The sequence below is a fragment of the Plasmodium gaboni genome, chromosome 14 (assembly GCF_001602025.1).
Source record: "Plasmodium gaboni strain SY75 chromosome 14, whole genome shotgun sequence".
Classification (NCBI taxonomy): Eukaryota; Apicomplexa; class Aconoidasida; order Haemosporida; family Plasmodiidae; genus Plasmodium; species Plasmodium gaboni.
In genome coordinates this window covers 1,104,018-1,119,367 of record NC_031494.1, presented here as the reverse complement: position 1 = coordinate 1,119,367, position 15,350 = coordinate 1,104,018, and the positions used below count along the sequence as shown (strand labels likewise).

Sequence of the window (15,350 nt, the reverse complement as noted above, 5' to 3'; positions counted from 1 at the left end):
TACCTTAATTGATTATATATATTAAAACTACACATTGGTATTATATATATATATATATATGTATTTTTTTTATTTTTTATTTTTTTTTTTTTTCTATTTTCCTATTTTTTGTGTACCACCTTGTGATAATATATACTTTTGTTCTTTCATTGTATACATTTGTGTAAGTGTATATAACTAATATAATCGTTCCCAACCATATATATATACATACATACATATATATTATATATTATATATTATTAATAATATGCTTATTTGTTTATAAAAGAATGGAGGACATTTTAAACGAAATAATATCACTAAGTGAGAAAAAAAGGAAAGAAGAACAACTGAAAGGTATGGAAGAGAAAGAAAAAAAGCACGAGAATGATCACATTGTAGATATAAAAAAAATAAGAGAAGAAAAATCGGAATACGATTTTAACATAAGAAAAGAAAATAAAGATACAATAAAAGATATTATTACAAAAAAGAAGAAGAAATCAAGTGATAGTATAAAAGATGATAATACAAGTATATATTGTGATGCTTCAACTATATGTACAATTGATGATGATATAAATATTGAGAAAGCGAATATATTTAGTAAAATAATATATGATAAGAAAATGAATGAAGATAATTATAGTAATATAAGTAGTATAAATAATAATAATTATGATTATGATATATTATATTTTAATGATTTAGAAAAGAATATTGACGAAAATACACCTTTAAAAGTAAATGGATATAATAATAATTTAAATTCCTATTTATTACATGTAAATGATATTAACACAAATATTTCAAGTATATATAAAAATATTGATAAAATTAATGTTATTAAAAAAAAAATCGATTTAAATATTTATGATAACGAGAAATTATATAATAAAGTTAATGTTATTATAACCAATTCAGAAGATATCGTAAAATATATTAAATTAAAAATTAATGAACTGAATAATGAAAATAATGAATTCGAAAAAAATAGTAATATGGTCAGCGAAATTAAATTAAGAATTAATATTTTTATTGATGTTGTAAATAAATATAAAAGCTGTATTAATAAATATAAAAATATTTGTAATCAATATTATGAATATGTTAATAAAAATATTATAAAACATTATAAATTAATACATCCAAACTTAAATGATCATACAATACATAAATTATTAAAACAAAATAATAATAATGTAGAAGACTTTTTAAATATTAATAAAAATTCTTTTTATGAAAAAAATATTTTCTGTACAAGTGTAGAACAAATAGAAATTGAAAAACTTAAAAAAAAATATAACGAACTAAAAAATTTAGAAAATAATATATTATCATTAAATGAATTGTATATAGAACTAGCATATGTAATTAAAAAAAGAAAAAATCTAATTAATAATATTGAAAATAATGTTTTCCAAGTTAAAGAATATACACAAGATGCTCTTAATAATATTGTTGACGCAAAAAAATATAATGCTATGATTAAAAAAAGAATATTATATTTTAGTATCTTCTTATTAATTGTTGCATTTATTATTTTATTCCCCATATTTTTCAACTACACAATATTTTAAAAATAAATAAATATAAACAGAAACATAAACATAAATATATATATATATATATATATATATATATATATTTATAATATGGGAAATTTTTTTTTTTTTTTTTTCATATTTTAAAAATATGATATTTTTTTATTGAAAAAATTAAATATCTTGTGATTTCACTTTTTTTTTTTTTCAAATAATAAAAAATACATATATATATAAAATATACATATATATATATGAATTTTATATATGAACCACATATTTTTTCTTATTAAAAAAAAAAAAAAAAATTATGAAAACTAACACCTTTTTTTTTTATTGTTAACATTTATTAATAAAAATAAATAAATAAATAAATAAATATATATATATATATATATATATATTAATATTTTTGAATCTATGTCTATCTTTTTTAATCATCAAGTTTATTATATTTACTTAGGTTTATTAGATAAAAATTTTTTTATTATGTACAAAATGTGCAATATATATTAACACTCAAAAATATACATATATAAATATATCAACATATAATATATATATTTTGAGAAAGAATCATACAAATGTATAAAATGTGGTCACATAAAGACAAATAAATTTAATATATATATTTATGTACACATTTAAAGCTCTGTTCATTTTTTTTTTTTAAAACGCAGAAAAGTAATACATAACATACTTATGGTATATATATATATATTAATATAAACTATTATTTATATATATGTATATATAGAGGGAAAAAAAAATTGATATACATTATAAAATGTTTCAAATTCATTTCACAAATTCGAGTTATATTCATCATATATTTCTAATATAAAATTTCTTAATATTGACGGTGTAAATATATTTCTCATAGGATCCTCATCAATTATTTGTTTTTTATAACATTCACAAACAAAACAATATAATACGCAATCACATAGAGATGATATAAGGGTAATAAAATAAGACGAAATAATTCCGCATAATATACCAATTATCTAAATGAAAAAAATGAAATTAAATATATTATTTAATAATATATATATATATATATATATATACTTTTAATTTTTAAAGTTACAAGGGAAGCAAAAAAGGGATTGGGTATAAAATTAGATGAAAACAAATCATTATACCTTTGAAAATTATTAAAAATCTATAGATAGAAAAATATATATATATATATATATATATATTAATATATATATTATGTTATCATTTTTATGAAAAACTTTGTGCTATAAATATTCTTCAAATTAACATATCATGATAAGCATTTTATCATATTACATTAAATGACAAAAAGGTAATAATCAGGGTAGTAAAACATGGGAATATTATATTCAATATATAGGTTATCTACACAACAAAGAAAAATATGCAAATATATATATATATATATATATATATATACATATGTGTATACAATTGTATTGTCTCTTTTTTTTTTTTTTTTTTTTTAAGTATATTCTTTGTTACTCCATGCAACGCTGCCGCAGGGGATGTTGAATTTATTAGTTTTTTACATGACGTATCACATGCAAACAAATAATTATATGAAGATATAGACATCTATATAAAAATAATAAATATATTTCTTGTAAATTTTATGAAAACAAAAATATATATATATATATATATATATATATATTTATTTATTTATATTTATATTTTCTATTTTAAATATATTATTTTTTTTATTTTAAATTTTTAAAATTTCAAAAGAAGCATACTTCACAATATGCAGCTGATGTATAAGAATCGATTATCTTAGAAATAGGCCTTAAAAAAATATCTGTAAAATATACATATATATAACATATTAGTTTTATTACAAAACTGACTATATATATATATATATATATATATATATATATATATATATATGTTGTTAATAATCATATTCATATTGTATTCCTTTTATTTTTCATTTTTCGTTCTTGTTACAAAAATTATTCTTTATCTTATGTATAATATGATTATAAAAAAAAGGAAGAGATAAAGTGCTATTTGTCCAAAAGAAAATAACACGTAAAGGCTTAAACAATAAATTAATAAAACTTGATAAAATCAAACTTCCCAAATGATAATTTATTATTGTTTCTAAAAAAAAAAAAAAAAAAAAGAAAAAAAAAAATTTACAATATATATTATAGAGATATATTTCTTTTTCTTTATTCAAATAATATCTATTATATCTTTCAAGCCTTCATTTTTAATATAGATTAATTACTCATAACCTTCCAGACATTATTTTTTTTTGGAAATTTTGATTTATCACTAAAATACCATACAGTGCCTACAAAATTAAAAAGATACACACATAAATATATATACATATATATATATATATATATATAATATTATTTATATAAAAATGAAATAGTGTATTTACCCAAATAATTTATTGTAAACTGATTTAAGCTTTGTAAAATTTCACAAAATAAAAAAATAGGAATACACCCATAATCTGAAATATATCATTAAAAAAAAATATATAAGTGATCAATTTATTTTGTTACTATGTTTTTATTTTATTATAATTTATGTTACATAGAAAAAAATGAAGAACTTTTGAAATAATAAAAAAACTTTTGAAGGGGCATTATTTCACTAAAACCATTCGTATCTAATTCCATTCGCAACTAACAAAAATGAATCAACACAAAAAATATATATATATATATATATATATATTTTTATTTATAGATTTATTCGGGTATATTTATGTATAGCTAGCCAAATTAATTGTATTAAATAAATTAAATTAAAAAAAAAAAAAGTTAAAAAAATTCTGAACAGCTAGCTTTTTCTTTCATTTGTCATTTATTTCATTTTTGCTATATTACTATAACAAAAACTTACCCTTTTTTCAAGTATCCCTCCAGCTGTCATTATCATAACATAAATATATAACCAAATGAAAAACCAGATAAATGATATACCTGATACAATAATGGGGGAGTAAATTATATTTTTCATTTTATAAATGAATTTCAAGGTAATTCCTATTATCTGAGATGTGTACTTGTAGGTACTTTTATATATAAAAAAAATAGACAGAAAAAAAATGGATTGAATAAATATGAGGATACATATAAATATGGAAATAAAATATTGATGGGAAAAAAGGGATGCTTTGACAGGATTATATATCATATATAAATGTTTATGAATAAAATAAATGGGTAAGAAAAACATCAAAGAAACAAAGGATATTAAAAAGAAATAAAACGTTGGAGTTGATGACATATATAAGAAAAGTAAATAAAGGAAACATAACACAATAGTAGTAGAAACAAAAAGAAATATAAAAATAAAAGAGTTATGAAGAGAAAATAAATTAACAAATGTTTTATATCTGTTTGTAAATATAATATTTGCAACTTTTTCTCTTAATAATTTATCTTTAGGGTAACATATATTCATAATATTTACAGTATCATAATATGGAGAATTTAAAGAATATTCAACATACAAATTATTATTTGGGCCTTTTGTATAATCACTATATATTATATTTGTTGCATTATTTCCTCTTTTATCAATAACTATATTATTATTTTTTTTTTTATGAGAAAAAAAATAGGATTCTACAAAATATTTATTCTTATCTTTATTTTTATCTTTATTTAAATCTGTTATATCTTTTGAAACAATATCAGATGATGGACAAGACTCTAAGCATTTAGCATAGGTACTTAATATTTCAGGTTTATTTTTTTTAGGAGTAAGAGGAAAGTATAAATATGGATATTTATATAATTCATTTCTACATATTTTCCCATTGTAATTTATGCCATATAATATACGACTATATTTACCATAATAAAAATAATAGCATATAATAATCAATGAAATCATAAAATAAGTAACAAAGTAATTAATATATTTTATATCTGTTGCTAATCTTTTTTTCCCTTCTTTTTCCTTCTCAACATTATACATATCTACGTGTTGTATATAATCCCCAGGATTACCAGAAAGATATGTTAGAGGTGTTCCTAATGGCACACGTTGATGTATATTAATATTATCATTATTTATATTATTGTTTTCATACATGTTATAATATTCCTTCTTATTTATTATTATACTGTTTCTGTTATCCACTTCTTCTAAAAGTGGATTATATTCACGTTCTTCCATCTCGATGTAATTCATAATAATATTGTAAAATAAAAAATTAAATTAATTTAAAATATACAGTTCTATAAATAAATAAATATATATATATATACATATATATATATTTTCAGTGTAATTATTTTTTAACCAGTAGAACAAAATCAATTATTCTAACCTTGCAACAAAAATGAAATAATTAAAAATTTAAATGGATATACACATAGTAATATTATATATATATATATATTTTTTTTTTTAAAAACAATTTGTATCATATACTTACTATTTTTCGTTATATGATTAAATAATTATATAACAATATTTTCCTTTTTATTCTACACAATATGGTATTTTTTTATTAAATTATATTTTTTCTTAATTTTAATTGTATGTCTACATTTTAATAAGAAATATGATTAGCCATTTTAAATTCATAATAAATATAATTTTTAGTTTATATATATGATAAACTTTTAAGACAACTATTTATTATATACGTTAAATTAAAAATGTAAAACGTTCCATTTTATTATTATTTTTTTTAATGCTACTATAAACAATGCATTAAGAAATTAATAAGGATTGTGATTTATTATTAAACAAGAACATAGGCAATCATTAATATATATATATATATTTTATATTTTATGTTCTACTTATTATGTGTGTGCAAAATATTGTTTATAAAAATATTTTATATTTTTGTGTGCGACTATAAAATATATGCTTATAAAAAGAATTTTTATATTTTTATTATTTTATATTTTATGTTGTGCTTATATATTTAATATATTCTAACATTAAAATATATTTGCATTAAAAATGATTGGGACAGATTGATATTATTTAAATAGACATTCCTTATACATATGTTACATATTATTCTTTATATATATATATATATATATTTTTGTTTTTATAGTACTTGTATTAAGGAAAAAACTAGTAAGATAAAATATATCAAAAAGATACAAAAGAACAAGACAAATGTTTTTTTATTCATACCATCCTTTTGTACACAATACAAAAAAAAACAAAAAATAAATATAAAAAAAAATAAATAAATAAATATATACATATGCTTATGTATATGGACATATATTTTTAAACATATATGTATTACAAAAAAAAACAAAAAAAAAAAAAAAAATTAAAATATAACGTTCATTTTATAAAAATCGATATTTGTTTTTTAATATTTCCTTGAATTTAAAAATATAGCCTCCTAGAATAATAAGAATAATAAATATTATAAGGAAAAGCGCAAAGAGAACTTCATTGTATAATTTAAATTTTCTATAAAAAAAAAAAATATAAATAAATAATACATATATACATTTTTTTTTTTTTTTTACATATATATAATAAAGTACGTGTAAAATATATATTCACAAGGTAACCTTGAAATAACATGCTCTTGAAATGTATTTATTTGGTATATCATAGATCCATGAGTCCAACTAATATTATCTATTTTGTTATTTAAGTTATATTCATTATTATAATATACTTGGTCGTGTAAATAATTATTTTGTTCCTTATTTTCAACCCCTAATTTAAAAAAAAAAAAAATATACATATATAATATATATATATATATATAATAAAATTAATAGCACATATATATCTCATTTAATTATTAATTTTATATTATTTTTTTTTTTTTATTTCTTATCATTTTGTTTACTATTACAATATTGCTTCCATGTATGTGAAGTACCTGGTGAGTCATATGAAATATTGATATCATCATTTATAATTAAAAGTTTACTATTTTCATTAAACTTAAAACCATAGAATAATAAAGAATATGACCATATAGATTTCCAACAAAATGTAGTAATTTGATTATCCAAAATTTTATTAGACATATTATTTTTTGTTAATTCGTATAAGTTCATGTTACAAATTTTGTGTATATGTTTCTTCATTTTATTTAATTGTAGATATTTTTTAAAACCTAAATAGGTTATAACTTTTTTAAATTGACCATGTAAAACAAATTGATTGTTTTCTAGATTAGGTTGATATATTCCATTGAAACTACAAGAAGATAGAAAACAAGGTTGTTCATAAAAAAGTTTTTTTGTACATTCTAAACATTGCTTAAAATTATTGGATCCCATTATTTTTACTGATATATTTATATATAGTTCTTTAATTTTTTCATTAATTATTTTTTCAAACAGATATTTTATCATATCATTCTTCAGATTATCATTCATTTTATTATCATTTATTTTTTTCAAGACATTATTTAAATATCCCTTATTTTTAAAATCTTCATATATATTATCCATAAGGGACATATTATTGTTTATTATATTTAATCTAAGAAAACCATTTGAAATAAAATTATCATAGCCCTCATTACTATTTAATTCGTACATATCATTAATATTATCTTTATGGTTATAATTATTATCATTATTTTTTATGTCATATATTTTTCCTATTTTATTTCCATTCACATTCTTTGGAATGACAAATTGGCTAGTTATCAGATTGTACGTAGGCAATATTATTTTCATTTCATAAGGATAAGGCAAACATGGATTTTGTACAACCATTATAGTATCTTCTTTTGAGTTTCTTTTAAAATCTTTTATTGTCTTTATAAAATTTTCAATATCATATGGTTGGTCATCATATATATTGTATGTATAATCATATGTATCTGTAGAATATCCTCCAATTGGATAATTTTTTTGTGAATAATGTATATATTTTATAATTTCTTGTAATAATATATCCCAAATGTTTTGATATGATTTATTTGAATTATTTATATTATCTTTTATATAATATACTTTTTTTGGATTTGTATAAATGTATTTTTGTTTATAATAATTATAAGTGTAATTTTGTTTCTTAACATTATCATTTATATGGTCATTATTATGGTGATTATTATTTTCTTTATTGTTGTTATTTATTTTGATATTTGAAGAAAAAAAAAACGAATTATAATTTGGTAAGTTCTTATAAAAATAATCATTAATATAATTATTATAATAATCCTCATGTTGTGATATTTTCTTTATATTTCTTGCACTCAACTTTTTTATTATTCCTAGACATAAATATATATTTACTCTAAATAATGAGTCTATCCAACCATATCCTATAAATGAATGAGAATATAATCTTATTAATTTATTATTTAATAAAAGTGAATTATAATTTTCTAATATATTATCATCTATAGGATAGAATGTTATTTGAGTAGAAGATCCTCCTAAATCTATTGCACCATATGTATTATTAGGTTTAGAAAAAATAGAATTTAATAAATTATTTACAGCTAGCCATCCATATATTCCTTCTTCTTCTCCTGATAAAATTCTTGCATATTCATTTAAAAAATTAAAAGGGTTATAATTATCATTTGATAATATATTTTTTATATATTTCATTCTTAAATTCCTTTCTTCTTGTTTTAAATTTCTCATTCCTCCTGTTGCTTCAAAATAAAATGGATATGATTTCCATTTTTTTTTATTATATATATAAATTTTTTTTTCTATTAAATGATCAATAACTTTATTAATTAAATATATTAATATATCTTTTATCTCATTATAAGAAATAGTAGATATACTTTTTTTTATATTAGCATTAAATATTTCCTTCACTTTTGTTAAATTATTTTCTTCATTCTTATTTATTACTTTATATTCTTTTCTTTTCCATTCAAATAAATGGATTCGGGTTCCATTTGATCCTGCATCTATAATAATTCCATACTCCTTTTCATTTTCTAAATATGATAAAAATATATCTTTTTTAGAACAAATGTAAATTAACCATATTATCACTAGTAGGCATATAAGACACAAAAATAATATTTCATTAATTTTTTTTTCTTTTTTTTTTTCCCCCCCTTCAATATCTTTCAATATGTTATCCTTTCTTATGCTTATATGAGTTTCCTTTTTTCTTTTTTCTATCAAAGGCCGTCCGATCATATTCTCCATTTTGTATCTAATATAACAATAAGAGAAAGAAGAATCGGTCCTTCAAAAAAAAAAAAAAAAAAAAAAAAAATGTCCTTAAGCAACTAGAAGGAATATCCAAACAAAATAAAGATCAAATATATGTATGACAAATATGTGAGATTATACATATGTGTATATATATTATATATTACAATATAAGAATTATCATACACAAAAGGTTTACATATATATGTACATATGTATATATTCTTCTTTTACTCTTGAATGAAAAAAAAAGAAAAACCTTATCTATCATTATTTCCACAAAAACTTACTACCACTTGAACGAATTTACAAATTTTTTTTTTTTTTTTTTTTTTCTATTTGGAGTACTTTAAAAATATAGAATATCCATCATAGGAATATATTACAATATATATATATTATAAATTCACATTTTAATTTTAATTTAAATTTTGTTATATCTATACTCTTGTATATATAAAATATAAACTTTGTCATTATATTATTTTTAACATAGAAAAATTTTATACAAATATATGTTATATAAATTTCTTTTTTTTTTTGGTCTCCTCATATTAAATATATAAATAATATATTTACAATAAAGGGGTAGAAAAAAAAGATTTTTTTTAAAATATACCTCAATCTTAATGATCATACATAAAAAGTAACAACACAAAAAATTACTTTTTTTTTTTTTTTTTAAAAAAAGAAAGTATATATAGATTATAAATAATATATTAAATGTGAATATTTTATTTTTTTGTATTCATTTTTTGGTTTATTATTTGTTATATTAAATAAAAAAAAAAAAAAAAAAAAAAAAAAAAAAAAAAAAAAAAAAAAGAAAATAAAAAAGAAAATAAAAAGAAAAAGAAAAAAGAAAAAGAAAAAGGTAATATGAATTTTTTCATTAAACACATAATATATATATAACATATATACAAATGTATAAAATAAATTCCCAAATGAGTTAAAAAGGTACATATTAAAATATATACACATATATATATATATATATATATATGTATATGTGTGTATATATACTTATTTTTATTGTTATGTATTTATTTATTTACATATGTATGTATCCTATATTTGTTGTTTTGTTAAAAAATAATATATGTTCTTAAAATGAAGAAAGACATGATTCCTTTAAGCTTTAACCTTTTGTACATTTTTCTTAACTTTTTTTACGTTTTTATTATCCTTTTTGTTTTCTCCATTTTTTTTATTTTTTAAGGTAGTCATTTTCTTTTTTAATTCTCTCTTGGCAAAGTATACTTGGAATCTTTCAAAGTCAGTAGCTTCATCTCTTTTTTTTTTTATCATCATTTTCTTTCCTAATTTGGAATTATTAAATTCTTCTAATACTTGGGTGCTATTAATTGTTTTCCTTAAAAATCCACTTTTGCAATTCTTGTTAATTTTAATTCTTTCCTTTAATAACTTTAATCTTTTCAAGGGGATGACCATACGAGGCACACTACAAAATAAAATAAAATAAAATAAATAAATAAATATATATATATATATATATAATATATGTATAACCAAGAGACCCCAGTTCTATAACGGACATATTATACATGATAGAATTTTAAAAAGGATTACACATAAAATATAAATATATATATATAAATATATATATATATATATATTTTTTAATATATAAGGCATATTTTGACTTACCCTGTCATAAATGCTCCATCGACGATAACACGAGTGATGGTTACAATATCTACAATAAAACATAACTATAAAAGAAAAAAAAAAAAAAAATAATATATATATGAATAAATACATACATATATTTAACACGTATTATATAACTCGTCAAGTAAATTTCTTCATATTAAAAAAAATAAATATTAAATATATATATATATATATATATAATATTTTTATATTTTACCTTTCCAGCGTATGGACCATACTCAATAAGGCATAATCTGCCTGGCTCTACAAATCTTTTAAACAAAAGATTTTTTTTAGAAATGTATAATTTTTCTTCTTCTGTTAATTCAACTCGTGGCATTTTGTTCTCAATATTTATTTATTATATATTTATTTATAAATATAATATGAAGTTTTCTTCTTTTTTATATATAATTTTATTTTACAATTAATTTTTTTTTTTTATTAAAAAAAAATATAAATATATTTTATATATAATATTAACTTTAATTTTAAATTTAATTTTTCCTTATTTTATTTTCTTTAAAAAGAAAAAAAAAGGACTATATTTTTAAATCGTAGTAAATATGAAAATATAATAAAAAAAATAAAATAAAATTTTAAAGAAATATAAATAAAAAAAAAAAAAAAGGAAAAAAATGAAAAATTGTATATATTATATATATATTTATTATATAATTATTATGTTATGAGATATATGAGAATAAGGTACAAAAAAAAAAAAAAAAAAAAAAAATTGGAATATATATTTATTTATTAAAGGAACAAACACGATTATATTTATACATATATAATATTATATATTATATAATAATTATATTATAATATATCATATTTCATATATATATGTAAAACATAAAAAATTAAGTATATTTTTATTCATATATATATATATATTATAATTATATGTATTATATATTAGTGACCAATATATTATAATTTTTAAGAGATGGGATTTTTAATTTTATACATATAAAAAAAATATATATATATATATAATAATATAATAGTATATATTATTACTTAATATATATATTATATTCATTATAATAATATATATATATTTATTTATACAATATATATAAATATATATTATTTATTATATATATATATATATATTATATATTATATATATATATATATGCCTTATATATAATTTATATATATATTGGTGGTACAAGGGTATTTTATATTATAGTATGAGTAAAAAAATATTTCCCCCCTATAAACATATATATATATATATATATATATATATATTATATATATTATATTTATATATATAATATAAAATTCTATAATATTCTTTATAAGAATATAATTTAACAAATATTGTCATGAAATTTTAAAATAAAAAATATATCAAATAATGCTCCATAATAATGTAAATAAAATTATATATTTTATTATTATATTAATATTATTATTATGTTGTATTATTTTTTTTTTTAATATAACATGTACAGAGGTAATATATTTTATATAGGTATATTATGATATACCATATATTATATATTTCGTAAAATAATATATATATATATATATATATTGGTTTTTTTTTTTTTTTTTTTTTTTTTATTTATTTAAATTTAAGATGATTTACAAATATTAAATGTTTATTTTTAGCATTACTGAAAAAAATAAAATAAAATAAAAAATATATAATATATAAATACTGTACCATTTTATTTAAATGTATATGATAAATTTAAGGATATGCACATATATATATATATATATATATATATATATATATATATATATATATATAATATATACATATATTTAATTCAGTTTGTTAAAAAATAGATATGTAATAATAATATGATGAAAAAGTAAAAATGCACAAATATTAATATTAACATTATATGTGTTATATATTTGTAGTTTTCCATGTTGTTGTTAATTAAATGAGATGTCTATGTTTTGACTTTGTGCTATTTCTATAATATTTGCCATGGCTACACTTTTTTGAGCAGCTAAATTCATGTCTTGACATAGAATACATTTAATATTAGAGTTTTTTAAAATTTCTTGTGCTTGTTCTTGATTAGTACCTTCTAATCTTATAATAATAGGTTTATTAAATTTTATTTGTTTGAATGCGTTAATAATACCATTAGCAATAATATCACATCTCATGATACCTCCAAGAATATTTATAAAACATATTTTTGCATTTTCATTATTATTAATAATTTTTAGAGCTTCAGTTATTTCTTCTTCTGTTGCTCCTCCTCCTACATCTAAAAAATTTGATGGATTTCCATTATGTAATATAATTAAATCTAAAGTTGCCATAGCTAATCCTGCACCGTTAACCATACATGCAATATTTCCATTTAATGATACATAATTAAGATTAAATTTCTTAGCTAATAATTCTTGTTCATTCTCTTGTGTTAAATCTCTTTTTTCAAATATTTCCTTTTGTCTATATTCAGCATTATCATCAAAATTTAATTTAGCATCACAACACAAAACCCTTCCATCATTTAATTCTGATAAAGGATTAATTTCTAATAATGTACAATCATATTTTTTAAAAACTTTATATAAATTTACAATCATATCTGTAACTATATTTAATTGATCATTTTTAAAACCTATTTTCTCTGAAAATTCTCTAGCTTGCCCTGTAGTTAATCCATTGTTTATATCAATATTTAATTTATAAATAGCATCAGGATTTTTTTTTATAATATCTTCAATAGATGAACCTCCTATACTTGATCCAAGTAACATTATTCCATCAGAATTCCTATCTAATAGAAATGCAATATATCTTTCTTTTCTTATATAAAAACGTTCACATATAAATACAGTATTACATTTTTTTCCTTCAGGACCACTTTGTTTAGTAATTAAAGTATTATTCAACATTTTTGTAGCTATTTCTTTTACTTCCATACTATTTCGACACACATGAACTCCTCCCTCAAAATTATTTTCTTTAAAATAACCAACACCCCTACCACCACTTAATACTTGAGCTTTTATAACTAAATCATTATCACCACACACGTTTTGTAATAATAAAGCTTTCTCTTCTGCTTCTTCTGGAGTTTTTGCTGCATACCCCTCAGGACAAGGAACATTATGAGAACGTAATAAATCTACTGATAAATATTCATGAATACTTAAGTATCTCTTGGAAATATTATTACTAAATGACCAAACAATATATTCCTTTTTAAAAAAAAAATTATTTCTTCTCCCCCATATTATGTTAGTACCAATATGTCTCTTAAACTTTAGCATGAAATTAAATTGGCTCTTAAAAGGGGCCATTTCAAAAAAAAAAAACATAAAATATAAAAAATTAAATATATATATATATATATATTACTCTTAATTGTTTTATTTACTCTGGTATTAATTGTTCATTTTTTTTTAACAAACCGTATTCCTCTCATACATACAAAAGTTCAAAAAAAAAAAAAAAAATATATATATATATATATATATATATATATATATATATACATTTATATATTATATATATATAATATTTTTTTTAATACGTATTATTTTTTATTTATTTTTATTTTTTCCCCTAATTTATGAAAAATACATGTACCATCATAATATTTATTAAAATTAAATCGTGTGTATACTCATATATATTTTTCAAAGCTTTTTATATAATACATTTTACTTATAATACCAAATTAAATATAATGAGATATTTGAATAACATTATGTAATATATATATATATATATATATATTCATATGTGTGATGGAAATTATTGTAAATAGTTGTATATTTATTTTTATCTTTTATATTATAAATGAACATATGTCCTTACAAAATAAAAACATACATATATACATTTATATTTATGTGTGTGCTATTTGAGTATGTTCCATTTTTAACAAAAAAATTGACTATCTTTTTTTTTTTATTATTTTTTTAATATTCAAAAAACAAAACCAAGTTGAATTTATATATATGTATATGAAAGTAAAAAATAAAATGTGTATAAATATTATATAATGCGATGAAAAAAAAAAAAAATATATAT

At 17.9% G+C, this 15,350-nt stretch overlaps 5 protein-coding genes across 5 annotated transcripts; 1 reads left to right on the top strand and 4 right to left on the bottom strand.

Annotated features, from left to right (window-relative positions):
• Nucleotides 1-272: 272 nt before the first annotated feature.
• Nucleotides 273-1,562, top strand: PGSY75_1432000 (syntaxin, Qa-SNARE family; the record flags this gene model as incomplete). Its single annotated transcript, XM_018788011.1, has 1 exon — nucleotides 273-1,562. One exon carries the CDS (start codon nucleotides 273-275, stop codon nucleotides 1,560-1,562), a length of 1,290 nt encoding a protein of 429 aa, XP_018639383.1.
• Nucleotides 1,563-2,329: 767 nt separating this feature from the next.
• PGSY75_1431900 (putative membrane protein) lies at nucleotides 2,330-5,699 on the bottom strand (the record flags this gene model as incomplete). The annotated part of the gene is made up of 10 exons (XM_018788010.1): nucleotides 2,330-2,533; nucleotides 2,617-2,691; nucleotides 2,826-2,894; nucleotides 3,015-3,107; nucleotides 3,269-3,330; nucleotides 3,483-3,638; nucleotides 3,769-3,834; nucleotides 3,931-3,959; nucleotides 4,089-4,180; nucleotides 4,401-5,699. 10 exons carry the CDS (start codon nucleotides 5,697-5,699, stop codon nucleotides 2,330-2,332), a joined length of 2,145 nt encoding a protein of 714 aa, XP_018639382.1.
• A 1,133-nt stretch (nucleotides 5,700-6,832) lies between these two features.
• Nucleotides 6,833-9,640, bottom strand: PGSY75_1431800 (putative apyrase; the record flags this gene model as incomplete). Its single annotated transcript, XM_018788009.1, has 3 exons — nucleotides 6,833-6,959; nucleotides 7,064-7,214; nucleotides 7,351-9,640. 3 exons carry the CDS (start codon nucleotides 9,638-9,640, stop codon nucleotides 6,833-6,835), a joined length of 2,568 nt encoding a protein of 855 aa, XP_018639381.1.
• A 1,140-nt stretch (nucleotides 9,641-10,780) lies between these two features.
• Nucleotides 10,781-11,663, bottom strand: PGSY75_1431700 (putative 60S ribosomal protein L14; the record flags this gene model as incomplete). Its single annotated transcript, XM_018788008.1, has 3 exons — nucleotides 10,781-11,111; nucleotides 11,318-11,382; nucleotides 11,541-11,663. 3 exons carry the CDS (start codon nucleotides 11,661-11,663, stop codon nucleotides 10,781-10,783), a joined length of 519 nt encoding a protein of 172 aa, XP_018639380.1.
• A 1,562-nt stretch (nucleotides 11,664-13,225) lies between these two features.
• On the bottom strand, nucleotides 13,226-14,614 carry PGSY75_1431600 (putative ATP-specific succinyl-CoA synthetase beta subunit; the record flags this gene model as incomplete). Its single annotated transcript, XM_018788007.1, has 1 exon — nucleotides 13,226-14,614. One exon carries the CDS (start codon nucleotides 14,612-14,614, stop codon nucleotides 13,226-13,228), a length of 1,389 nt encoding a protein of 462 aa, XP_018639379.1.
• Nucleotides 14,615-15,350: the final 736 nt, after the last annotated feature.